We start from the raw sequence: 26,606 nt of genomic DNA, 5'->3' as shown, positions 1-26,606 counted from the left end.
CAGTGTCATAGCTAATCTACTAACTTTGTGACTGTATAAGACACTTTTACTGATTTCATATATTTTGCTCTACACTTCTATGTGACATTAAATAGCTCTTAATTCATTAACATTTTAATCAAGAGAATTCAGTGTATTTGTTCCTGATTCTAGTTAAAACTAAAATTATTTTCTTCAAAACTAAAATTTTTAAAAGAAAAAGTTTTCATTTTAAGACAATTTCTTTTTAAAAAGATATTTTTATCCAATAAAGCACAATCACTTATATTGGAAAACCTGTATAGAGGCTTACAGGAATAAAATTAGTTTTTTGTCAAGCTTTTTAGAGAGTTGTAACTAAAGAATTTCTTTAACTTGTCTAGTTATAAGGGGTAAAAACATTCTAACTTATTACTCACCTCTTAAATGTTAAATAACCCTTCTGGGTGCTTTGTACATGTCATTTCAATTAATAATCACCATGCATTTGGAAAAAAGTATTATTACCCCCATTATTACCCACATTTATGTATGAGAAGACAGAGGTTCAATTAGGTTATGTATTATGTCCAAAGTCACACAGTTAATAAGTGAATCAAAATTCCAGGGTCTTCCCCCACACATCATGTTGCTTCCAGAGAAAATGCTAGTAGCATATTAATAAACTAATGCAACCTGATTTGCATATAAACATAGAATACCATTGTGCAAAATACATTATAAGCCAATTGTTTAACCCTAAGTATCACATTTACACACAGAGACAGTCTTTACAGACTGTTGTTAATCCATGAATTGGTTTCAAAGAATAAGCACTCTGATTTATTGTTCAGTGACAGAGGTAGATCCTGGAATTAATCCTGGTTTCTCACACACAGGCAATATTTCAGTTAAGTAGGTTTCTCTCCCATGAAGCCATCAAAATACCTTAGTGTTTAAGAATCACAGATCATTTGTTAACAAGACAATTGGTGGGAGTGGGGACTGTGAGGAAATGGATTTTTGCATTAAGAATTTCCTTTCAATAAATGGAAAGTTACAAATGAAAGTTAATCCTTTTAAAGTCCTGTTGTTAACATCAGACTTGATCTATATCACTGACCTCTTCCTGATCCTAGATAAGGTTAAAAGATCATGAAGCAAAAGGATACAGATAGAACATGCATCAGTCAGAGAAGACAAACTCTTCTTAAAGCTTATTAAAAAAAAAAAAAAACCTACTTCTGTCATTCTTCAGGTTCTCCGGGTGTTAGTTTTCTTTTCAACTCCCTTCCTGTGTAAACACACACAGACACAACAGGTAGGAAACCAATTCATTCCACATTTTTCATTTATTTAAACAGATGAATATTCTGCCTCAGGAGCCAGAACCTGCTGCCTTACATAATTGAGGTGTGTGTGTGTGTGTGTGTGTGTGCGTGCGTGTTATGCACTGTTCTGGGGCATGAGAGGGGGCAGGTAGAAATCGTGAGGATCTATGGTAGGAAGACAGAGTTCCTACCTCCCTTTCAAAGCTACTGTCTGCGAGAAGGGGTGGGAACTATACCAACCCATCACCACGCCACATGCCAGTCTCACACACGGATCCTTCTCCGTCATGTTCCCTGGGAAATTTCCCCCAGATTAGGAAAAGAACGGTAAGGCAAGTCTGCCTCGGAAGGGGAGTTTTTACCATTGCAGCACAAAGGACAGCGAAGCGCGCTTTCACATCTTCGCAACTCCACGGACTTGACCAGCTTTACACTTCAGCACCACGGAGAGCGGCATCCCCTCAGCTTCCACCCATGGGGAGCCAGATTCCCGCGACTCATCACCGGATTCCGGTCATCTAGAGACCAGAGACCAGCCTGCTTATTTCTCCCTCAATGTAAGCGACTATGATGATTCTTTCATATCGATTTTTCCAACAGAGATTGTTTTCTTGCTGAAATATAGAATTCAACTTTTATTTATTAGCCCTCTCCCTCCTGTGCATTGCTTGGAATTTTAGATATGAACCTGGATCTGAAATCTTTCTTATTTGTTGGGTTGGTAGAAGAATTTTTTTTTAGTTTTCATTGGAAGTCTAAGTTTATAAATCCATTTAAAATAGACAACTCATATTGGTAACCCAGTCCTTCTGTACTAGAGTGCAGGGTGGTTGTTTTGTTTTGTTTTATTCCTGGAAAAGAGTATATGTGTTGTCTGTTCTCCTCCTACTTCACTACTGACAGCTTTTTAATTTGCCAATTTTTTGTGATTGTATTTATCTTAACATAAATATAGGGGTAGGAAGAGGAAGAAGGCTATCTTCTAATAAGTAGCCACCATTAAAGAACTACAGGTGGGAAGAAAGAGGTTGGTTTTTTTTCCTTCCTTTTATTTGTGAAAAATAATGACCTTTAGATGTCCGTTTCAACATAACGAATATGCTCTTAATAAAAGAAATGTAATCCAGGCAGTGCTTTGACACAAGCTTTGAAACTCTGAAACACAGAACTCCTCCTTTACATGTGAAGTTGTAAATTCACTTAAGTATGACTGAATAGACTTAATCAAGATGCTATTGCTATTAATTGTAATTTAAAGGCTTAATGAATTCAGGGTAGATTTGAAAGAGGCAATAATGATTGACCCTGTCTGGTGGCACTCAGTGAATTTTTGCCTCAGAATGCCACCTGCTGGTGGGTCCTATTTCTGAATCACTGGACACACATCAGATTTATGAATGAATACACATTAAATCCAGAATATTCATTATGAACATGATACAAACTCACTCTCTAAGATTTGTTAAACAATGACATTGGTTTAATTATTTAACAATTTACCAAGTTTCTATGTCACAATGATAATTTCATAAACATTTCTTTCCAAAACACTTGCTCAAAGCTTAGGGGCATACAGACTAGCTAACTCCTTCAGGCAGCAATTAACCCAGAAAAAAAATGAGAGCTATGTGGAGCCTCACTGAGGCTAATTTCAGATACATGTGGTATCCTGGATGAGAACTGACAGGATCTCTTGCTCAGGAAAGGCAATCACCATTCCCCCCCTCCAAAATATTCAGCATGTTACTTTTTTCAGTATTGTCATTTCACGATTTAAGGGCCTGTCTTATTTTCTTAGTAGTAGATGATCATTTCAAGCTCTTCTGTCACAAAAGTCAATGACATAGTTAAAAGGTTACATGGATCTATTTTATACCAAGACAAATCTTTGGGGGAAAGGCATGTAACTATAAGAATTTACTGCTTCAGCTCTATCTGGAGATATACACAATGAGATACAGACATCCAGTTTCCCCAGTTCCAAATAGACAAATAAGGATTTTTTTTAAAAAAGAATAAAAGAAGCACACACAAAGCACTAATTATATTTGTATGGATACTATAGAAGGTAGTTTCAAAACATGGAGAATAATCTCTTCTCTAGATGACACTATTTGTTGAAAAATAAATTGCTGATAGAATCATTTGTTAACATTAAGGAATCTATATAATATTTTTCAATCCAAGATTCAATGGAAAAAATATATATCACACTAGCAGAATTGTTTGGAAAGTATATCTCGGGATAATGTATTATAATGAGTAGCAGAAGGATACTTGGCTATTCCATAGAACCTGAAGAGCAAGATATATAAACTCATGTATATTCATGGGTAACTAGATAGATATATTTTCTTTTATTCAAAATGGGTGTATTTTACAAGCAAATTGCTGTCACTAGCTTAGGTGAGAACTTGAATGCTATAGATCCACAATTTTTATGATTATATTAAACTAAGACAATTAATAGTGTCCAATGTTACTGCAGCACTTACTAGGCACTATCATTTATATGTACTATCTCACCTCAGCTTCAACAGAACAAGGAAGGTGATACTTAGAAATTAATTGGATGCCTCTGGAAATACATAAAATTTTTCAGAAGTATCCTAAAGAAGTGGGAATGTCTCCGTTTTTTTTGCCCCAGTCACCCAAGAGAATTAATATACCCTCTGATATTAATGGTCTCATCTAGCAACCTATGGACCATTATTTACAGTGGAAGTGGAAACTAATTTGGCTTTGGAACTCATACCTAATTTTAAAACTTGTTGGCACAAATAGGAAATAATAGCAATAGGATCACACGGCTCCTATATTTAAAAGAAGTAAGACACTGGTAAACATTAACCCTTCTATTTTGTTGCTCTTCTTTATTTTTTTTTTTTAATTTTTTTTTCAACGTTTATTTATTTTGGGGACAGAGAGAGACAGAGCATGAACAGGGGAGGGGCAGAGAGAGAGGGAGACACAGAATCGGAAACAGGCTCCAGGCTCCCAGCCATCAGCCCAGAGCCTGACGCGGGGCTCGAACTCACGGACCGCGAGATCGTAACCTGGCTGAAGTCGGACGCTTAACCGACTGCGCCACCCAGGCGCCCCAATTGTTGCTCTTCTTTAATAACCAACCCAAATTCAAGTATTTAAGAATTAAGTTATCCAACCATGTACCATACGCCAGGCATCACGTGTACTGGGTACCAGGTACATATGCCATATAAATAAGAAATTCCCCTGCCCTCAAGGATCCTGCACTCTAGTGGAAAATTTTACGGTCTAAAGACATTTGGGAAAAAATGGAGGAAGAAGATGGATGGCAGTGGCATACCAGACCCAAGCATTAGCTTTGAAACCAAAGAGATTAGACTCCTAATAGTGGGTCTACCACTCACAAGTTACGTAGCCTTAACAAAAGCAGTTAATTTATCTGAGCCTCATTTCACCATCTGTGAAATGGGAATAACACTATCAACTGTATCATGTAGTAGTTAATGAGAATTTAAAATGATAATACATGTAAAGTACTCAGCATAGTGCCTGCAATATGGTTAATGTGTAATAAATGTTAATCATTGTGATTAGTCATTGAGGCAAACAGCTAAGCTTATCATATGATTTGTGTGAATTTAAAACAATAATTCGCATAAAGCACTTAACAGAATGTCTGCAACATGGCAAATCTGTAATATATGTTAACTATCACTATTATACAGTCATTTAGAAAAATAGCTAAGCTGACTATATCAGTGTAGAGTAAAATGTAAGCCAATTTATAGTCATCTAACATTTGCATAAGGCTTCCTACTATCCAGGACATTTGATGTACATTACTACATCTTCACTGTGGCTGAGGTGCATGGAGGATAGATTTTATTCTTCTCTTACTTTGGTAAGAGAACTGAGATTTTGGAGAACATTCCAAATCACTTGAATATTTCATTACTGTTGCCCTGGACTAAAACTCAGACTATGTACACATGGGAGAGAATGCACAGACCAGAGCTGGGTTTTCCTGGGTGACTGACCTAACTCATGGATTTTGTTTGGCTCTACCTTTAGTTGTGGAATGTTACAGACTGAATTAGTTTCAGGCTTGGGTGATTTCCATGGAGCCCTATGGTGCATGTAGCAATTTTATAAAAAAGGACAACAAATATCTCCAAAAAGACATTTTGATTAAGAGCCCTTTTCTTCATCAGTAATTAATCACAATTCCTGTCTCCAAAATGCTTAATGGTCATGCTTATTTGCAGTGGATTTAGGGTGCAGAATTCATACTTTTCATGGATCACTGACATCTGGCTTTCCTCAGACTAGCTGATGCATCTGTAAAAGCAGTTTGATAAAAATAGCAACCAAGGGATCAAGAGGGAGTTTAATAATCAGTCCTCCTCTCAAATATGGTTTTGTTTCCACTGAAACTCTTCTTCTCAATGACATCAAATGTCAATGTATGCATTTATGAAAGATGAAAAACACAGTATCTTAAATGAGGTGTTTGATGAGTTTGATCAGTCATTATCTCAGTAATATATGCAAATAAAAGGGCATTTGCATTCAAAGTTCATTTTTAAGAAAAATATTAGAGTAAGGGCAATCAAATGCTAATTGGATTTTAAGAAGATTAAGAAGATCATTTTGCTCATTACTGGTCCTGAAACTGTGACAATATCCCCACTCTCCAGCAGAGCAACACAGCTGATTCATGAGTGTGAGTTCTGGCCACCAGCTACTGTGAACCAAATGGCTTTGTCTTTCTGACATATCTTTTGTGGATTCTTCCCAACCCGTACGAAATGTATGGGTACAGACTGTCCACAATGTCAAAATTAAATAGTAAGGATATAAGGGCTAAATATATTCATAGGTATAAAAATGCTTAAATTGGGCAAATAGGGACAGGTTGGTACAAGAGCATATTAAAGCTTTCAGCTATAAGATGAAGCTCTAGTGTACCATACAGTGACTATAATGGTTGATAACACGGTATTACATAGACGCAATCTTCTAAGAGAGAAATTCATGTTCTCACCAAATAGATACATGTGAGATGGTGAATGTGTTAATTAACTAGATGGTAGGATTCCTTCCATGATGTATTCTTAGAGCAAATCACCACAATATATACTTTAAGTATTTCTCAGTTTTGCCAATCATACTTTAACAAAGCTTAAAAAAAATAAAATACATGTTTAAAAAGCATGATTAAAGGGAAGAGGGAGTCAGCACTAATAAAAAGTCCCCACTGAAGTAAGAAATAGGCCCCCATCAATATCTGAACCAATTCACGTGGCTCTAGGGTCTGCTGTGAAACCCTATTATGTTAGAAGCAATCTCAGTGAGTAGGATGGCCCATTATATGTGTATATGCATACATGACTTGAAGGTCCATAAGGTCTCATCAATGACAAATTCTCCTAGGAAAATAGCAGAATTGACAATTCTGTGAGCATCCAAATGTATCTCAAAGCTGAGGTTTTAAAAGCTGGGAAAGAGAGGCTTGTTTATTTCTTACTATATCTGGGTGTCTGCTTTCAAGGTCATTCAGAAAAACACATGTCTAATGGTGAAGACATTTGACATTCTGACAAATACTAGTCACACACATATATTTGCTCATGGATAAAAGAGGTTTCTAGAAACATCAGGATTTGTCCATGGATAAAAGATGTTTACAGAAACATCAAGATTTATATGATGCTCTACTCTTGTGAAATTATTTGTCCTAAGGTTTAGTCTTTTTGCTTCACCTAAAAAACAGGAATGCTCATACCTTGTTTTCATGTTTGTTTGTTTGTCTAATGAGGGAAATTATCAAATGATGCTTTAACAACCTTTACGTTTTTAACCTGCAGTGTCTACGATATTTATACGGACTCTGAATTTAGATTGGGTACTTACATGTTTCTTGTAAAATGTTTCTCTGCTCTGACTTGGTTCAGTAGTTATTATTATATTTCCTTTGAATTAATCTCTCCATGGCTTGCTTCTGTGGATTGGTTGTGTACCTATGACCTTGGAGTCTGACCTATTCTCCCTCTTGAGCAGACCTCTAATGGAAAAGTAACATAGAATCAAGCTCAAGCCCTGGTTCCTTCTAGGACAGCCGCCATCTCATCACTGACACACCACTCAGATGTTCCTGAGTGGAAACTGCCTTTTCTCAGGTTGAGTTGTAATGTCTAAATCCAGAGAGGCACTCCTGAGCAGGGTATACCTCTCATCAGAGGGCAGATTGAGTAATTCTGTCAGAAAGGTAATTAATCTAAGGGCACCTGGGCGGCTCAGTCGGTTAAGTGTCCAACACTTGATATCATCTCAGGTCATGATCTCATGGTTCATGGGACCAAGCCCTGCATCAGGCTCTGCACTGACACCACAGAGCCTGCTTGAGATTCTCTGTGTGCTCTCTCTTTGCCCCTCCCCTGCTCCTGCTCTCTTCCTTCCAAAATAAATAAATCACCTTTAAAAAAAGATTATTAGTCTTTTGTAGGCTCAATTCCCACCTGAGTATGTGTACCCAGATGACAGACCCTGAAACTGATTTCATGACATCCTCTGAAACAAGGCTCTTTGGGGATACAAACGAGGTGGCTGCTTAGCTTTCAACTCAGTCACTTCTCCTCCATCTGGAAAACCTGTAATAATAAACCCTGCTTCCTATTGTAAGTCCCTCTCTCCTCTAAAGGTCACTATTGGACTCCCAATCTACAGTCTGCTTTGGCATCAATAAGCAGCCTCTCTCCCTGGAATGATGGCATTGTTGAGAGAAATGGGCTCAGAGGATATCATGAACTTGAATCCCGAGAACCTTTTCTCCAGCCATCTTTTATCAAAATGCACTTTAGAAAAGGGGATGGCAGTTCTGATCTCTTCCTAAAGGAGCACAGAACTCTCTATCAGGATTTATCACCCACAGTTACCTTTTGAAGGAGTTACCCATGATTATTCCGTTTGCTTTTTGCAGATGAAAAAGCTACTCCACTGAATAGTTTAGCAGCTTCTCCCAAAAAGCGTATGACTCAGCCCTAGGCAAGATTAGAGCATAAGCTCTGACCTCCAAGTCTTTGCTTTATACCACAAAGGGCCCCAGGAAGCAGCTAAAACCAAAAGGGTTCGAGCAGGTCAAAAGGTAAAATTAGCAGAAAACTAAATGGAGACCCAAAATTTAAAAATCACAAGACTGAGTTGTCTGTCGCAGACTAGGAGTCTGGAGTTCTCGCTTGTCCAGCAAAACAGCGCATGCCAAATTGAATATGAGAGAGGCTAATGTCTGGGAGAACCCAAGAGCCCTGAACAGGGAATTTCATCTCCACATTTTTTGAGACCACAAGGTATTTACCCACGTGGTGAATGTGAAGAAAACAAGATCTTAAACACGTGAACGTGGAGAAAGCAATCAGATAGTAATCATTAACTTGTGTGTGTAAGAAGCAAAGGATCTGGGAGCGAGGGGAGTTTGTGACAGAAGTATATATTGGAGTCAGATGGAAAGGATGTCCTACAGATGATAACAACAGGTTACCCGTGATCCCATTACTTTATCTTGTTACCCAACCTGGGTGCTTTTGCCCCGTGGTGGCAGCTTTCCGCCCTAAGCCTTTTTCTAACACATTTATGTAAGTAGAACCTATTTCCCCACACTGAATGGAACATTTTTTTTTTTTAATCTCAAAACACAAGATTTAATTTAAAGGCCTTCCTTTGGAACTTTTATTTTTTACAAATGGCTTAAATTAAATACTGAATATTCTTAATGCATGGAAACATGACCCCTAACAAACAGACCCAGGGAAGCGTGGAAAATGGTTCAAAATAAATCCCCAAGCACTTACTCTTTAGAATAGATAGCATCTTATTGAAATGTATGCCGTTCTACTATCACTTGAATAATGTGAGTGAGGGGTAGAGTAGAAAAAAAAAAAAGAATAGAAAATAAGAAGAGGGCCAACTGGAGAATCAGATGCTCACGTTCACAGAGAGTTAGGGAACATCTGGCCCAAATCCTGCATTACAGTTAAAGTATCTTGAGCCAGGGATTCACTCAAAGTCTCAATGCTAGCTGAAGCCGGCATATCTGACTCAAGCTCAAATTACCCTATAGCTATCTGCCCTTTTTGAAACCCTGGCGAATTAAAGATCAGATAATTTGCACAAAGTCACAAGGTTGGCCAAAGGTGAAGCCAGGACTCCTACTCTAGGTCCTCTGACTTCCAAGCCTGTCTCTCAGCCCTACTTGTGTCAGCATCATCACCTGAAATGAGGACAGCCATAGCATCTACCTCATGGGATAAATGCAAGAATTATACAAGTAATATATGTGAGGTTATTAACTTCTTAGTATATTTATTAGCATGTAATAGGTGCTTAATAAATGTTAGCTGTTATTACTAGTAGTATTAGCATTAACCTCTACACTATGCCACAATAGCAAAGAGCAAATTAGGAATAAACCCACCATCTAAGCCAACCTGTTCTTCCATCCATACAAAAATCCAGGTTTGATCTTAAGAAGCTACAGCTGAATTTCCTCAGGGGAGCCACTTCAGAAGCCACCAGTAAGTGACAATGAGTCTAGGCCTGCTCCCTATCACATCTTGTCCTTTAGTATCTGCTTAGGCTGCACCGGTATCAAAAAAAAAAAACACAGACCCCATATGGTGTAGGCATACACTGAATGCAGAAAACAGAGGCGTGTGGCCATGCTTGCATGGTTTTGTCACAGTGAGGGAGCTCAATGGGGAAATGCACCTGAAATCGAGGCGGCAGTACCCAAAGTGGCCATCTCTACAGCAGACCGCTTGGTGAACTGGGCAAGGCAACAGGAAGGAGGGTACAGAATAAAACCAACACTATTTTCTAATACATGTTACCTCATTTAATCCTCCTATGGACCTTATGGCACACAAAAAGCTACCCACATTGTACAGGTGAAATCACAGAGAAGCAATATACTAAAGCCCAGAGACGTTAGGTGCGGTACTAAACTTTGCACAAATGGAAATAAAATCCACAGTCTTTGGCCTGTTTCAACCACATCACTACGCCACACCCTCCCCCTCTAGCTCTCATAACACACCAACCTAAACCCACGTTTCAGTTTGCCATCATTCCTCCATCCAAGGGTCACAGACGCTGGATAACTACATCAATATTCCTCTCTATGAATAGGAATAGTTAGGTTAGCCAATCTGTCTTAATCTCAGTAAGAGGAAAATGATTTGTCGTAAAATCCCGATCATGAGATTCTTTTTTATCTCAACAATTTTTGTTTGTTCTGCCCCTGGGGACCCCGCAGGGCCCTGGGAGAGTAACCAAGCATCTCTGCCTTGTTCCCCCACAGGCTGGGGAGCAGCACCTTCAAAAACATGCAGCGCCGGCACACAACACTGAGGGAGAAGGGCCGCCGCCAGGCCATCCGGGGTCCCGCCTACATGTTCAACGAGAAGGGCACCAGCCTGACGCCCGAGGAGGAGCGCTTCCTGGACTCAGCAGAGTATGGCAACATCCCCGTGGTCAGGAAAATGCTGGAGGAGTCCAAGACCCTCAACTTCAACTGCGTGGACTACATGGGGCAAAACGCGCTGCAGCTGGCCGTGGGCAACGAGCACCTGGAGGTCACGGAGTTGCTGCTCAAGAAGGAGAACCTGGCGCGGGTGGGGGACGCGCTGCTGCTCGCCATCAGCAAGGGCTACGTGCGCATCGTGGAGGCCATCCTCAACCACCCGGCCTTCGCGCAGGGCCAGCGCCTGACGCTCAGCCCCCTGGAGCAGGAGCTGCGCGACGACGACTTCTACGCCTATGACGAGGACGGCACGCGCTTCTCGCACGACATCACGCCCATCATCCTAGCGGCGCACTGCCAGGAGTATGAGATCGTGCACATCCTCCTGCTCAAGGGCGCCCGCATCGAGCGGCCGCACGACTACTTCTGCAAGTGCAACGAGTGCACCGAGAAGCAGCGGAAGGACTCCTTCAGCCACTCGCGCTCCCGCATGAACGCCTACAAGGGGCTGGCGAGCGCTGCTTACCTGTCTCTGTCCAGCGAAGACCCCGTGCTCACCGCGCTGGAGCTGAGCAACGAACTGGCCAGGCTAGCCAACATTGAGACTGAATTCAAGGTAACTCTCCCACTCACCACTCTACAGACAGATTGCCCAGAGGGCTCTTCCAGGTGTGTCCAGTAGTCAAATGAGTTGTCTTCCGGTATCCCGCAGGGTGAGGGCCCTGGGGTCTCGCTGGCGCCCCGGGGTGGAAGGGGACCTCCTCGACCTGGTCAGATGCAGGCCTGAAGGAAAAGCAGCCCCTTAGGTGGGATATTTGAAACCATATACATGTAAAATAGAGGTTGACGTAAGCCCAAATCAATACAAGACAAGCAGCACACAGGCAGGAGGATACTGCGGTCGTCCTGTAAATGCCCTGTAAATGCCTCATTCAGCTCTGCCCCCAGGGAGCTCTGGAGTGTCTAGGACACCTTGCATGTTTCCTAGTCCAGGTCTTGGACTTCTTGATTGTGTCACCTGAAAGGTTTTGTCTTGTCCATCCTGGACTGCATTGATCTGTGTTTGGTCTCACAGCCAGTGCTAGAAAGGCTTGCCTGCAGCCGTTCTCACTGTAGCAAGCTATTACTATTGTTCTGTCAAGGGGCTCAGGAAAAGGTGCGTGGAAATGAAAATAAAACCATCTCTGTAATATTGGACTTGTCACCTCAGTAGACAGGCCCAGGGCAAAACTCTATCAGTGCACCCCCCCCTCCCCCACCTCCTGAGAACACCTAGACTACCAGGCTAGCCCAGGGGAGACCCATCTCCAAAGTCCACTGTTGAGTGGTGGAGGGATCCTGTGCGGTAATTGTCAACTGACACTCTCTGTTAAAGAGAAGACTGGGACCTAAATCTTTTGACACTATTTAATAATACTTAGTGAGAATATTCCGTGGGCACTTATTGTGTGCCAAGCATTAACTGCCTTACCTATATGATGCTGTTTAGTCCCCTCAACAACCACTAATTTGGATACCATTATAATCCCCATTTTATGTGAGGGCACACAGGTAGAGAGAGATCATACAGCTAGTAAGTAGCAAAGCCGCTGTTCTCATCTAGGCATTCCAGAGCTAGCTCTTAGCCTTTCTGGGAATTGTTCATGCATTGGGATTCTCAGTGTTCATTTGTCTTTGAATGATGAAGAAATTCTTGACTCCAGAAGGTATGCCTGGAAGGGTAGGAGCTACAACTAGGTTCATAATTTCTCATCGTGAGCCATCTTATCAGAGCCTATGATGCCATGGAACATACAAAAAGGTGTCACATGCATGGCTGAACATGGAGCTGGGAAAAGAGGTTAACCTGCAGGAGAAAAGTGCATTGTCCAAATAAGGTGTCGCTGTAAGAGCTGTCCCTGGAGGGACACAAATAGGTGGCCGAGGATGGGTACCAATTCACAGCAAGGGAAGCCCCATGGACCACACAGTGTTCAGGGAGATCTCAAAGGAGGCAAGAGAATGGGGCTGGGCCTTGCAGAGCAGGAGAAATTAGATCAGTGGGAAGAGAGAGGTGGGAATTTGGAGGAGGCAAGTGAAGGTGATATCCAGAATGGCCCAGAACAGTCAGGGGGCTTCTGAGAAGCTGCATGTGACCAGAATAAAGACTTCCTGGAGGGGCACACAGGAGGCATGCTGCAGAGATGAGCTGGGGGCAGATCTCAGAGGGTTCTGTGTGTCAGATGCTATCCCGTAGGACATGGGAGAGCCATTGAAACTTGCAATAAGGGGGCTAAAATGATGAAGCTAAGTTCTGGAAATTTAGTTCACTGGTAGATGAATTAGAGGACCTGGAGTGTGAGGCCCTGGAACTAAAGATAGGGACAATTTAGTTGTGTATGCGTGAGACCACAGAAGCCTCTCTGAAGGAATAGATCACCCACAGCCACAGACAGAAGAGCCAGGCTCACAAAAAGCTGCAGGGTACCGCAGACTGTGAATAGATGAAGAGTCCTATAATTAATTTTACCCCATCTGTTCCCCCTATCTTGGACTGATCTACTGAAGCAGAGCAACTTCCCAATTCCTGCATTGTCCATAGCCTCAGCGAAAAAAATTGGTGGACGGAGATGGAGAAATTACCCAAAGAAGCTCTCAAGAACGTAGGTCTTGCCTGTTCTTTCCTTGTTTCTGTACCATAAACTCCACCACCAGTAATAAGACCAATGATATCCCAAGGAAGCTTGGTGGGATTTTGCTTATTCCCTCAGCTTATTCCCTCAGCTAGAGTGAATCTTCACAGGCCTTGTAAAAGAAATGGCCAACCCAATTAATTTAGATATTTCTGGCCAAGAAAAAAAAACAATTCAAGGAAAAAAATTTTGGATCAGGTTATGTGGCTAATTGCACAATCCTCTACTTATCTGGAGTTTGGGAACATGCCAGCCTTACTAAATAAGACGATGCTAGACTAACATTTGGAATTGCATCTGAGCCATTTGTTTCCTTTACAAAGACTAAAAGTCTAGCATATTTTAGTATATATAATATCTAAAAGTGGAAGTTTGTGGAAAGCATGATATTTTGATTTAAAAAGTAAATTAGGAAAATCAGAGACAATTAAGAACACTACTAACATGATGACAAATCCATTCCACAATGCAGTGACTTACTCAGAATAAGAGTTAGCATAAATACATTTGCTGGCTATTAACATCCCTCTAGTTACCTTTGTTTGAAATAATGTCTTTCACATTGTCGACAAATGGCGCATTATAAATTAACATAAGCGTTCCTTTAGAACTTTATTACTTATTCAACTATCCTTGTATGTGCATTCCTGACATTATAAATCTTCTCAGAGAAGAGAGCAGCTTAGCAAAAGACAAGTCAATTTGTAATAAAAGAATAAAGAGCAAGTGTGGTTCTAAAATACACTCTTTAGGAGTCTGTCCTACTTTAAAGGGACGACACACAGCTGACTGTAGCCACGTGTTACGCTGATGACCCAGTATCATCAGCTGTACAAAAAGATACCGGGTTCCGACAGGAGGTGTCCTATGTCATCCTCCAGATCCTCTAAGACACTCACTCTGGGAATGGCTCCTCCTGACCAGACTCATGCATGGAAACCTCAATCAGTTGCCCAGTCTATTATTTTTGAAGTCATTGTAATTTATCACCAGAATAGAGTCTAGTCATTAGCAAGAAGTACAGCCAATGTCAAAGTCTCCAGTAAATTGTGGCTAGAGTCAGATGCCTGCTAGCAAACCATTATTTTTGTTGTGGAAATTACATATCTCCTCAAAGATTTTTCTCATGCATCTCTAATCTTCTGGGGTCTAAAAAGATGCGAAAATTCAATGAGACCTTCCTAATGCCGTGTATGGTGCTCAGTAATCTCGTAAGCATTCCAGAAATACTTGATGAAGGGAATGAAGGAAATCCTCAAAGGATAACCATTTCAACTGATGAAGCACGTGATTACTTTTATCTGTGATTTAAACTCTTCCTACATGTATGAATCTAATAGAGCAATTTGATAGACACAGTAAATGGGAAAGCTCTACAGAAGGGTACAGGGTGGGTAAGCGGATCAAACCAACACACATTAAATAACATAAGACCAATCATATGCTGCATTATATGGTGCCAGGAACCACTAAACTCCTGGAGGGCACCAAGGACATTCTGATTAACTGGTTTATCTATATAGTAGGAGACCAGGAAAGGGAAGACTGGCATGGGAAGACTGGCGTGCGATGTTTTATCCTGATGGAACAGGCTCTATGTAGAGGCACCTGGAATAGCATGGAAAAAATTAGGAATTTCTCTATCCCCATTGAGTTACAGTCTCTGCCACCAAGAACACAACAAGGTCTTCACATTTCTCTCGAATTAGTCTGTTTGGCTATATTCACTGATCATCCTTCTGGTAAATCTGAAGATCCTCTTTATTTCACTGGTATCTTCCCAAATTCCAGGGCATCCTGTATATGCATATGGCTTATCTATAGAGCTGATGTATCAAAAGGATTAGAGGTGCTAATCTCTCTTCCATCCCAGAGTTATGCCAACAGCAGTGCCCAGTGGGAGCAGGAAGGGGTGGGGAAAACTGTGGGAAGAGATTTAGGGATTTGGAAGGAAAGAGAAAACAGGGTGAGGATTGGGGTATCCCTCCTGCTCTTTGACCTTTTGCTTAAATTTAAAAGTACCCCATGTTCCCAAGTCAAGGGACTGTGGAGGCCCAAACACTTTACCTTCATTACTTAAGACTTGGTCATTCTGAACAATAACAAAGCTACAACTAAGCAGGCTTTTCATGTTGACACATCAGTATGGAGGCTGCTGATTGTGCTTCCATCAGCAATTTATTCTTATAGACCAGAGATGAGAAAAGTAGGGGGGGCAAGACAGCTAAAGCTTGTAGCTTCATCTTGCTTCAAGTGTTGATGTCAATGGGTCGTTAACCACAGGTATTATGAAAAGTAGATGATGAATTATGTATCGATGTTTGTGTTGCCATTTTAAGACCCATAAAAAAAAAAAACTCTCTGGGCCTAAAATACCACAAATTAAAAATGCAAATAATGATAAATCAGACCAATTTGCCACCTGCTATGATCTCTAGTGAGGTCCCATTGTGTAAGGTAAAGGTGTTGAGATGACAGTTTGTAATCTGCTTGCAAACTTATCAAAATGGAAGAGAAAAGAGGAGGGGAGAGGAGGAATGTCTTTTTATTGTGGTAGGGAGAGCTCAAAGCACATCTGAATTCAGGCCATATGGAGCCAGGGAGCCAAGAAGCCAGAAAGCTTGAGTGAAGGCCCACCCAGGGCCTGAGGCAGTACTGAAAAGTTGAATACATGGGTTGCCCCAGCATCCAGTGGAATCTGCATTTTGCACCTGTTTGTTGTGCTTTGAATATTTTTAGGATTTTTAAATTTTATAGGCCAACACTCTGGGAAAATAGATTTCCTTGAAGTTTGAAAGCCAGGCTGGTAGTATAAACAAATGCCTATTTAACATGCAGGAAATGATTTGAAAATTGTTTTCTTTTCCTTCAGGAAAATACTTTTTAAGCTGTCAAGGCTGCACATCTTAAAAGCAAGTTGTTGGTTTTTTGTTTTTTGGTTGTTTTTTTTTTTTTTTTTAAAGAGAATCTGGCAGAAAACTCCTTAAAGCACTCACTTATATATATAAATCCCCTCAGGGATCAGACTGTGTCACCCAAGCCCTCTGCTTGAGCATCTGGTGATAGAGAATGTAAGAAGAAAAGGATCACAAATGTCACATGATGAACTGTCATGGGACCACCCCCCCACCTGAGCATATGCAGGTATGGTGAGAATAGGGCATACATGCCAGTCCACAGGTCCACACTGGGGCCAGAATCATCGGCTTCCATGTCTGAGAGCAAGATCCGGGGGACTGGCTGATCTCAGGAGAAGGGACAGACATGACTTCTGCCCACACTAGCTCTTTTTCTATTTTCCTACCTAAGCATTTGGAGGAACACTTTCACCAGGGCATTTGTTAATGAGTCATCATAGGAAGTGAGCTAATTAATGTATCCTTTCATGACAATTTTTCATTGGGTCACAGCGAATGCCTGAAGTTATGTGATTGTCCTCTCCTAGGGTTTATGCCAAGAGTATCAGCCTCTAAAATATAGGGATAGCGTACGTTGGGTGACAAAAATTTAGGCGGGATAAGGAGGCCACTTTGCTTGATGAGGACAAGAGCAGGGAAGAGGCTCTGCTGAGCACCCAGTGCAGCCATGCTTCATTTCCTCAAGCCTGTGGAATGGAGATCCAAGAACTTGGCTCTCTAATCAGACTGACCCAGCTTCTAATCCCAGTGCCATCTCCTGGTAACTGTGCAATCTTAGGCATCTATTACAAATTCCTTTTCTTACTTTGAAAACTGGGGTATTAGAGCTGTAACATGTCTGAAATGGAATGCCTGTTTTCCCCCACCCAAACACTGGCTCTTACCCTAATCTCTGTAAATAAATAAATGAGTGGTGAGTGAATTAATGACAATGACCTCCCAGGGTGCCGATGAGGATTAAATTAGATGAACAATATAAAACTCTGCAGGGAACCCAACCGACCCAGAATACATACATAATTCCTACCACCCAGAGCTCAGTAGAGATGAGCCCACTGGATTCCCGGCACAACTTTGCTCCCAATAAAGGTAACTTAAGTTTCAGCACCTCATCTATTCAGAGGATCTTCCTGATCTCTGCTAAGCTTCCTTCCCCCAACCCCTGAAGATCTTTCTAGAATGAGAAAAACTACTACCTGTGAACTCCCTGGTTAAAAACAGGCCAAGAGAATATTTCCAGTTGGAAAAATGCAGACCACTGAAAGTGCATAAGCCTCAAGCACTGCTAAAATATTGCTGTGGAAAGAAATGGCATGAGCAGGAAAGATAGAGCATCAGGGGAGGGGGAGGAAGGAAATGGGTAGGCAGAGCTCCTGCCAAATACAGACAGAGATTATTTTTTGAAAAATATCTCCGTAGAAAAGATTCATTACTACACATACAAAAAAAAAAAAAAAAGGGGGGAAAATATCATTTCCTCTGCAAGTGCAACTATCAGTGTAAAGTATCAGAGATAGGGACAAAATGGAGACAGTTCTAGAGAATATTAGTCGATGAGTAGCAGCACAAATTAAATCAAATAGAAATGAAGGATTTTTCTCTGAAAAAAAGTTATAATGCTATATAAATTAATCATCATAGGACATCATTAATCAAGTATGCTGCACACCCCATCAACACGCAGGCATGTATTTTACTAGGAGCAGTTTCATGGATTAAGTGTGGAAAACATGTCAGGAGGACAGGATGGGAGTATGGTCTGTAGGCCCAGAGAATATCACGACTGGGTGGACCTTGTTACAGAGCTATCTGAAAATCCTGCATTCCTGCAACAAACATTTATTAAGCCTGTAGTATGAACCAGGCTCTAGGCTGGGTGCTGGGATGATGATGAATAAGATAAACACAGTTCCTGCTCTTAGGACCTGATAATCCAGGGGAGGGGAGAGGCATTCTTCATACAATCATACAGATAAATGGGGCTTTACAAATCATGCTGAGTGCTAAGCAGTAAAAGGGAGGTTTTATTTTATTTTTTTAAAGGGAGGTTTTAAAACTTGACTTAGTGGGACAGCTGACCATGTGTGTTTAAAGATTTCTCTAAGGAGACATGTTTAAATGGAACCTGAGGCTATGGGAGACCTACACGGCCAGCAGGGAATGGGAAAGATGGCGCTAGGCATAAAAACTGCACATGAAATAGTTCGGTACAGATAGGGGAAAGAGGCCCTATGTAGAGAACTGTTAAGTCGCTCCACATTACAGGGAGGAAAAGGGAGAGTTGGCAGGTGACAGAGGCACTGAAGAACACCACCTCACCCATGGCCTTACCACCTAGTAAGTTGGGCTTCATTTTCGGGTAAATGAAGAGCCACCAAAAGGTTTCAGGAAATGAGTGAGTGACTCATATGTGCACTTTGTAAATACCCACTGTGCCTGCTGTAGAAAATGGACTGGAGGGGACAAGGCTTGGAGGAGTTGGACAAGTGCTGTTGGAAAGGGGGGCCTCCCAGAAAGGGGGTGAGTGGCACATGAGAGCAAAAGAACCAACACATCTCAGGGCAGCTGGATGGTTCAGTCAGTTAAACATCTGACTTCAGCTCAGGTCACGATCTCGCAGTTCACAAGTTCAAGCCCCGCATCGGGCTCTGTGCTGAGAGCTCAGAGCCTGGAACCTGCTTTGGATTCTCTGTCTCCCTCTCTCTATGCCCCTTCCCCACTCGTGCTCTGTCTCTCTCAGAAATAAATAAAAATATTAAAAAAAAAAAAAAAAGAACGAACACATCTCAATCTGCCGGGGACTCAGCACAGTTGGAGCAATGGCACAGACAGAAAAGGTGACCATCTATCTCCTGGCTGTGTCCAGGACAGCCTGCTTGTCCGTGAGGTGCAGGGACCCTGCTTCTTCTGTCCCTGGGGACTCTCCGTGCTTCCCAGCAGGGAGCTCTCACAGTGCAGAGACACAGAGAGAGGAGGCAGAGAAGTGCAGGCTCCTCATCTTCTCCTCCAAGACAGAAGCCCCATGGAGTAGCAGCAGGGCAGGAAAGCAATAAGGATTCCCATTTTCTATCCGGGTATCTGGAGGTAGAGAAGGGTGTGGCCCAGGCCAAACTGCTCATTGCTAGAGCAGAGGTATTGGAAAGTGCGTTCAGAAGTGATATCCCCAGAAGAAAAAGAATTCTACTGAGGGGCGCCTGGGTCGCTCAGTTAGTTAAGCATCTGACTTCGGCTCAGGTCATGATCTCACAGTCTGTGAGCTTGAGCCCCACATCAGGCTCTGAGCTAACAGCTCAGAGCCTGGAGCCTCCTTCAGATTCTGTGTCTCCCTCTCTCTCTGTCCCTCCCCACCCATGCTCTCTGTGTCTCAAAAATAAATATTAAAAAAAATTTTTTTTAAGAAAAAAAGAATTCTACTGGATTTTAATCTTTCCAGTGCATCTTCCAGATTCTGAAGATATCTTTTTCTGTTGGCTGCAATGACCACATAAACATTTCATTAGAGGAAAATAGCTAAATCCTATCTTACAGTTTTTTCAACCGGAACTAGTATTAGCATAAATAAAAGTATGAAGTAGATCTCTCTCCCTTCTTCCTCCAAGTTTTTGGATGCTGAGAAAACCAGAGGAGGAGGATACTAGGGGCAGGCAAGGCTTTTCTTGGCACTGAAAATCCTCCCTATGAACACCCAGTTGAGTATAGGGGGATATATTAGGCTTAGCACTGCTGTGACAAAGTACCATGAATGTGAGCACTTAAAACACAGAAGTGATGGGGCGCCTGGGTGGCTCAGTCGGGTAAGCATCCAACTTCGGCTCAGGTCATAATCTCACGGTCCATGAGTTCAAGCCCCGCGTCGGGCTCTGTGCTGACCGCTCAGAGCCTGGAACCTGTTTCAGATTCTGTGTCTCCCTCTCTCTCTGCCCCTCCCCTGTTCATGCTCTCTCTCTGTCTCAAAAATAAATAAACGTTAAAAAAATAATAAAAAAAAAAATAAAACACAGAAGTGATTCCCTCACAATGCTAGAGGCCAGAAGTCGAAAATCAAGTTGTTACCAGGGCCATGTTTACTCTGAAGGATCTAGGGTAAGATCCTTCCTTGCCTCTTTCTTATTTCCTTGGAGATCCTTGTCTTGTTGACAAATCACTTGAATCTCTGCTCTGTTGTCACATAGTGATCTTCTGTTTGTTTCTGTCTTTTATCCTGTTCTTATGAGAACAGGCTTATACGGACCAGTCATTTGGGATTAAGGGCCCACTGTACTCCAGTAGGACTTCATCTTATCTAATTACACCTGCAATACCTTATCTCCAAATAAGGTCCCATTCTGAAGTTTCAGGGAGGATGTTAATTTGGGGGAGACGCTATTCAACCCAATATAGTGGGGTAGACTACCAAGTTGGGATAAACTGGGGAAGAGTGAGAAAGGAACCCAAACAAACCCTCAGAACAGGGCAGGATAGAAGGCCAGAGGTCAGTTATTTTAGGAAGCCAAACACAGTCCTAAAACTAGGAGGTTAGTCTTGAAGAAAAGGGAGAGATTGCTAATGCTTTCTACTGGTCAAGGTACAAGCAGAGACAGAGATACTAGAATTCCGTAAAAGTGTGTTATGTGTTGTATTGGAGGGAAGTGGGAAGTTGCTGGCAGAAGCAATGGGGGAACCTTGGTATTGGGGAACTGCCCCTCTCAAAGACATTTTTAAGTGTTCGGTTTGGGAATGATGAACATAGAATACATTGATTACAGATTTTTAGAAAATCTAGAAAAGCAGTGGGAACAAAAAGGTCAGTGTTAATTCCCACCATCTAAGAATAATTCATATTTTGGTATGTTTTCTCCTAGGGCTCCCCCGACACCCAGGCACAAAAAAAACAAAAAAAAAAAAAAAAAACGTGAATAGAACTAGGAGTCAGATGATAAAACGATCATCATTTTTTGTTTCTCACATACACTTTATCCTCATTCCCATTCTCCCCCACCCCCCAAAATCACCCACCTGAATGCATGTATATTAATTATGAACATACATATGTATTTATGTGTTGTTCACTCAAGACCTATCTCTTTTGCACCTACCATGTGCAGAGTCCTAGAGATTGGGAACACTTAGAGACCATCGAAACCCTAATTTCTCTGCCCTCCTGGAGCTTACATTCCAGTGGGGGTATGGAAAAATATATTGTTGGGTGATTGTTAGTTACATAAAAGGGATTACAGTACAAAATTATGACCCGTCTTCTGTTTCCCTTGACAGCATGGTTTTTACGGCCTATCCGTGTCAAGCTAGCGCCCTGCCTCTGTCCGCTGACTATCTGCAGCCTTCCACTTCCTCATTGTCACAGTGATGGACACCTAAACCGCTCTGTCACCACAAATGATGCTGCAAAACACACCCCCATGGCTGCATGCGGTCCTATTTAAGTGTTCCTATGACACACCCAGGAAGGAATACCCAGGGTTAAGGCCACTCAGCACAGCCGACTGCTCCCCAGAAGGCCTGCCCTTGGGGGCTGTGGCCTGCCACGTGCTGCCAGCTCTAGGTATTATCCCGCTTTCTCACGTTTGCCGGTGTGAGAAATGCAGTTATTGTAATTTGCATCTCTCCAGTAGTTAATGAGGTTGAACCTTCCTTCACATAATTGATGAGCCATGTGCATTTCTCCTCTCGGTGAACTGCCTCTCCCTCTCATTCCCTCATCTGCTTTTTAACAGGATTTCTGTTTGGAGTATTTTTAAATCTTCTTTCCAGAGTTCCTCATCTGTTCTAAACACTAGCCCAGTGTCTATTTCAGACACTGCAAATATCTCCTCCCTGTCTATCACTCGTCTATTAAATCTGTCTATATGGCACCCTGTTTTGAAGAGGAACCCTTATTTTTGAAATGATTTGTGTATTTACTCTGAGTAAAAAAAACTCTTCCCCACGCAAGGTCACAAAGATATTCTCTGACATTACATCTCTTTTTTCTTCTATTACCTTCACGGATCCACCGTTCACTTTCAAGTCTTCAGTCCAACTGGAGGTTGCTTTTGTGTGGAGCATTGCATTTTTGCCTTTGTCCTTCTAGGGAGCTGGTTCCCCCTCATCATCTATTCAGGAACCCAACTTTCCCTCCACTGTGTGCCACCAGCACACATCAATTCCCACATATATGTGTGTCAGGTTCTGGACCTTCTGTTCCGTCCCAGCGTCCTGTCTAACTCTTCCTCTACCCACTCCTCCAGAGTTTCATTACTAAGACTTTGCTTTATGACCTATTACCACATATGGAGATCCTCTTTTTTTGTTTTCTGTGCATAGATTTGTTTTGTGCGATGGTGACAAAGTCTTGTCATAAACAATTTGGAATCCTGGCTTTCTTACGGAATATTGTAACTTTGGCCTTGCCCCCCACGTAATGTCAACACTTGATAAATAACAGTTCCTGGAAAATTTTGGTGTCCTGTGTTGGGAGTAAAACTTCTCCTTAGGTTGTACTGCGTGGAGCCTGTAAATTAACTAAGAAAAGGCAGATTAAAAGAAAAGACAGAGTTTATTCATAGACATATAGAAGTGCAGAAAAGAAATGGCTCCTTGAACAGTTAAGATGGGGGTTTATATACCACCTTAGCAGAAAACAAAAAGTGAGGGGAAAGAGTTTCTAAGGAAAAAGAGGACGTTTAGGATACACATGAGCTTTTGAGGGAAAAAAATGGAAAGCATGAGTGTTTGTGATGTTCTCATCTGGGTGCAAGCAGACAGTCTCCTTTTTAGCTGTTACCCTTCCCCCACCCTGACCCACAGGATTTGTGGCAGTTACATTTTGGGAACATGCTGCTATGAAGTTTTTTTTTTTTTTTTTTTTTTTTTTTAATGTAAAAGAAGTCTAGCTGCTGGTCTGTTCAGATTTTTTTCACTTAAAATAATCTTCATGACATTCTGATCAATAAAAGTCAATCTCTGACAATTAATTCACTGAGTCCCCACCACGGAACAACTTCTGCAGTCCAGTATAAGGGAAGGGTGGGCCTCAGGGACTGAGGAAAGGCCACATGATGAAGGATATCCAGTCCTGGCCAAGGAGACAGACAGACAGACCCGTGTAGAGGAGGAAAATAATTTTCCCTCCACCCTTCTGAGTGCACAGTTGAGACCCTTGTAGGAAAAGAAAGATTAACAAGAGGAAAATGGAAGTTCCGCAGCATGTATATCTGATGTATACAAGGGAAACACCCAGGGAAAAATGAGTAACTCTCTGAGGTGGCTGAGAATTCAGAATTAAATACAGTCTTGGTCGGGAAAGGGGGGATGTGCACCGCTCAGAAGAGGGTAAATGATTTTTAGGTAAGATGAATGGGCCCTCAGAAGAAGAGACGGGAGGTGTGAGAATTTGTGACAGAGTCTGTCTGGGTGTGGGGGGCCTCTTCTCCTATGATGACTCCACCTTCCCTGGTTGATGAGGCTCCCATGGAGGGGATTCATAACAACTGAGTTCCTTTTGGAGGATCTATTTCAGGCAGATAAGGGGGCACTTGCAGAGACCCTCCCCCTCATTTGCTGTTTTTCAAGAACCTACAGCTCAAAATAATCAACATACCAAAAGGGCATATTTTGGGGTGGCATGTCCTGAACTTCTACAAGTCATTTTTGGGGTGGCACATTCTGCTCTCCTTCACTGGCTACCTGGTAATGTCTGCACCAAGACTCAGTTTCCACAGTGTCACCTTCAGTCATTTTCTCTAAAACAGACCCCACTGCTCCCAGGGGCTGGTGGCAGTCCATTCATGAGGGAGAATGGGGCACCCTCGTTTTGTGAGAGGCTCCTTCTTGTAAACACCCACCAGCTGGCAGCCCTGAGCAGAATCAGAAGACAAATCCTGAAATCCTTGATACTCCAGATGGCTCTGCAGGACTGGCTTGGTGAGAAGGTTTGTGAGTTCACATCCATCCACTAACCAGCCCAGCCCAGCCAGTGGGTGGGCCAGGCAGGACCGGGGCAGCCGCACAGTCAGCTGCCAGTGGAGTTTTCACCATTTTTGTTGAAGTTCTATGAAAAAGACGCTTAAGAGACCCCTGGAAATTGCACATTAGGGTTAAAGGATTAAGTGGTAGAACAGAGATGGGAGAAGCCTAGAAAATGTGAATGAGTGACCTGAAGGGCTATTAGGAAGAAAGGAGAAGGCCATTGTCTGCATTTTCTAGTGATCAGCAAGAGCTGGAATTAAAAATCAATACTAAGAGGACAAAGATCACAGATTGGTTTTCCAAATGGTTTCGGCAACATGACCCAGATAGGCTTAATGTGTTTCCGCTAAATTAAGCCACAGTGAGGACCAGCACCGAACCATGAGAATAACATGCGCTGCTCCTGCCTTGCTGCTGCTGCATCCAAAACTGGTTGAAAAGTTCCTTGTCAGATGCAACAGCTCAGCCTGGAGCAGTCCAGAATTTGGTTTCCCCTTGAGGTTCCCTATATGGTGAGAGGTATACAGGAATAAGGGACAAATGAAGAAATCACCCATCTACTTCTCAAGTTTTTATCAAAGGAATGTATGATGTAAAAAATAATAATAGTAGTTCAGATAGCACCTAACAGTATACAAGGAGAAGTGAGCCCCCCCCTTCCTTAACACTCTCCCTCGCCCCACTCTCGACTCCCAGACTCAGCCTTATGAAAAATGTCTTTTATATCTCGGCATAAACATTTTATTCGTACACAGGCATGTATTCATATGTAGGTGTAAATATATATGTATTCATTTGAGTTTTGCCTTAAATATATTGCGACATTCTCCACATTCAGTTCCCGGCTTGCTTTTTTTCACTTAATAATAAAATCTGCAGAGATGTCGCTCCATATTGGCATCTACAAGTCTACCCCTTCCTCCCCAAGAGCTATAATAGAAGTGCTCTAAGAAATAGACACACTGTAATTTCTCTAACACTCCCTTCTGGGTGGTCCTTTAGGTTATTTCCAGCTTTTATTTCAGTACACAATGCTGCAATGAGCATCCTTGCAGCTTTGTGTACTTCTGTGTGCATAACTGCAAGCTAAACTCCTTCACATGGAATTGCCGGGTCCGAGAACACAGACATTTAAAATCATGCTTCAGACCGACGACTGCTCTCCCAAAGGGCGGTCCCAAATTATACATGTCACCGATGGGCTATGAGAGTATCTTTTGTACTTCTCTTGCCCACAGTGAGCATTATCACACTTCCTGTGGGTTTTATAGGTAAGAAATGGCCACTCAATGCTCTTTTACTTTGAATTTTTTGACTAAAATTAAACATTATCTTTATTGTTCATCTGTGTTTCTTTTACCATGAATTGTTGGTTCCTGTTCATTGTTGGTTTCTTGGTTCATTCCTCATTTAATTTTTAGTTTGTAAAACTTATTTGTATGAAAAAGAAATCAGGGGCACCTGGATGGCTCAGTCGGTTGAGTGCCCAACTTCAGCTCACATCACGATCTGGCAGTTTGTGGGTTCGAGCCCTGCGCCAGGCTCTGTACTGACAGCTTAGAGCCTGGAGCCTGCTTTGGATTCTGTGTCTCCCTCTTTCTCTCTGCCCCTCCCCGCATTGCTCTCTGTCTCTCTCAAAAATAAACATTAAAAATTTAAAAAAAAAAAAAGAAAAGAAAGAAAGAAATCAGACCTTTCTCTAGGCTGCATGTTGCAAATTTTTTCAGCTGGTTGTCTTTTCAGATCTCTGAGGGTATTCTTTCTGAACGGCAATGTTGTTCAAATTCTATAGGCTCCTCTCTGTCATTCTTTTGGTTGGGATTTCTCAGTTTCACGTCATGCTCGCAGAGGTCTCCTTACTCACAGATCATCAGGAAAATGCACCCGTGTTTTCTCCAGTGTTGCTACAGTTTCACTTTTGTGTATTCCACTATTCACTCCATCTGGAATTCATTTTGGTGTAAGGAAGAAATGCTCTCACCTTCCTGACGGCAACATTCCTCACCTCATTCCAATCAGTCACCAAGATTTGATTCCATTTGGCAGACTCCAAGACACCTATCTGCAAATATCAACCAGAGAAACTTAATGTCAAATGAAGCAGCAAGAAGGTGGCTGCCGGTCCACGTGACTACCCCTTTGCTCGTCAAACCCCAGATACACAGATTTACACCATAAGTTTCTTTTCTTTCAATGTTTATTTATTTTTGAGAAAGAAAGAGCGCAAGCAGGAGAAGGTCAGAGAGGGAAGGGGACGGAGGATCTGAAGCGGGCTCTG

At 42.0% G+C, this 26,606-nt stretch overlaps 1 protein-coding gene across 1 annotated transcript in view; it reads left to right on the top strand.

The window, feature by feature from the left end:
- Positions 1–1,408: 1,408 nt before the first annotated feature.
- The window catches only part of TRPC7 (transient receptor potential cation channel subfamily C member 7), a 140,479-nt gene continuing 115,281 nt past the window's right edge, over positions 1,409–26,606 (top strand). Inside the window, exons 1-2 of the mRNA XM_040444540.1 lie at positions 1,409–1,846; positions 10,633–11,410. Coding sequence (XP_040300474.1) covers positions 1,845–1,846; positions 10,633–11,410 — 780 coding nt within the window. The 5' untranslated portion in view covers positions 1,409–1,844. The remainder of the gene's footprint in view (positions 1,847–10,632; positions 11,411–26,606) is intronic.

Source organism: Herpailurus yagouaroundi, unplaced genomic scaffold (genome assembly GCF_014898765.1).
Source record: "Herpailurus yagouaroundi ecotype Mexico unplaced genomic scaffold, PumYag 192, whole genome shotgun sequence".
Taxonomy (NCBI): Eukaryota; Metazoa; Chordata; class Mammalia; order Carnivora; family Felidae; genus Herpailurus; species Herpailurus yagouaroundi.
Note: the sequence above shows the minus strand (reverse complement) of the source record. Positions and strands in the feature narration are given on the sequence as shown.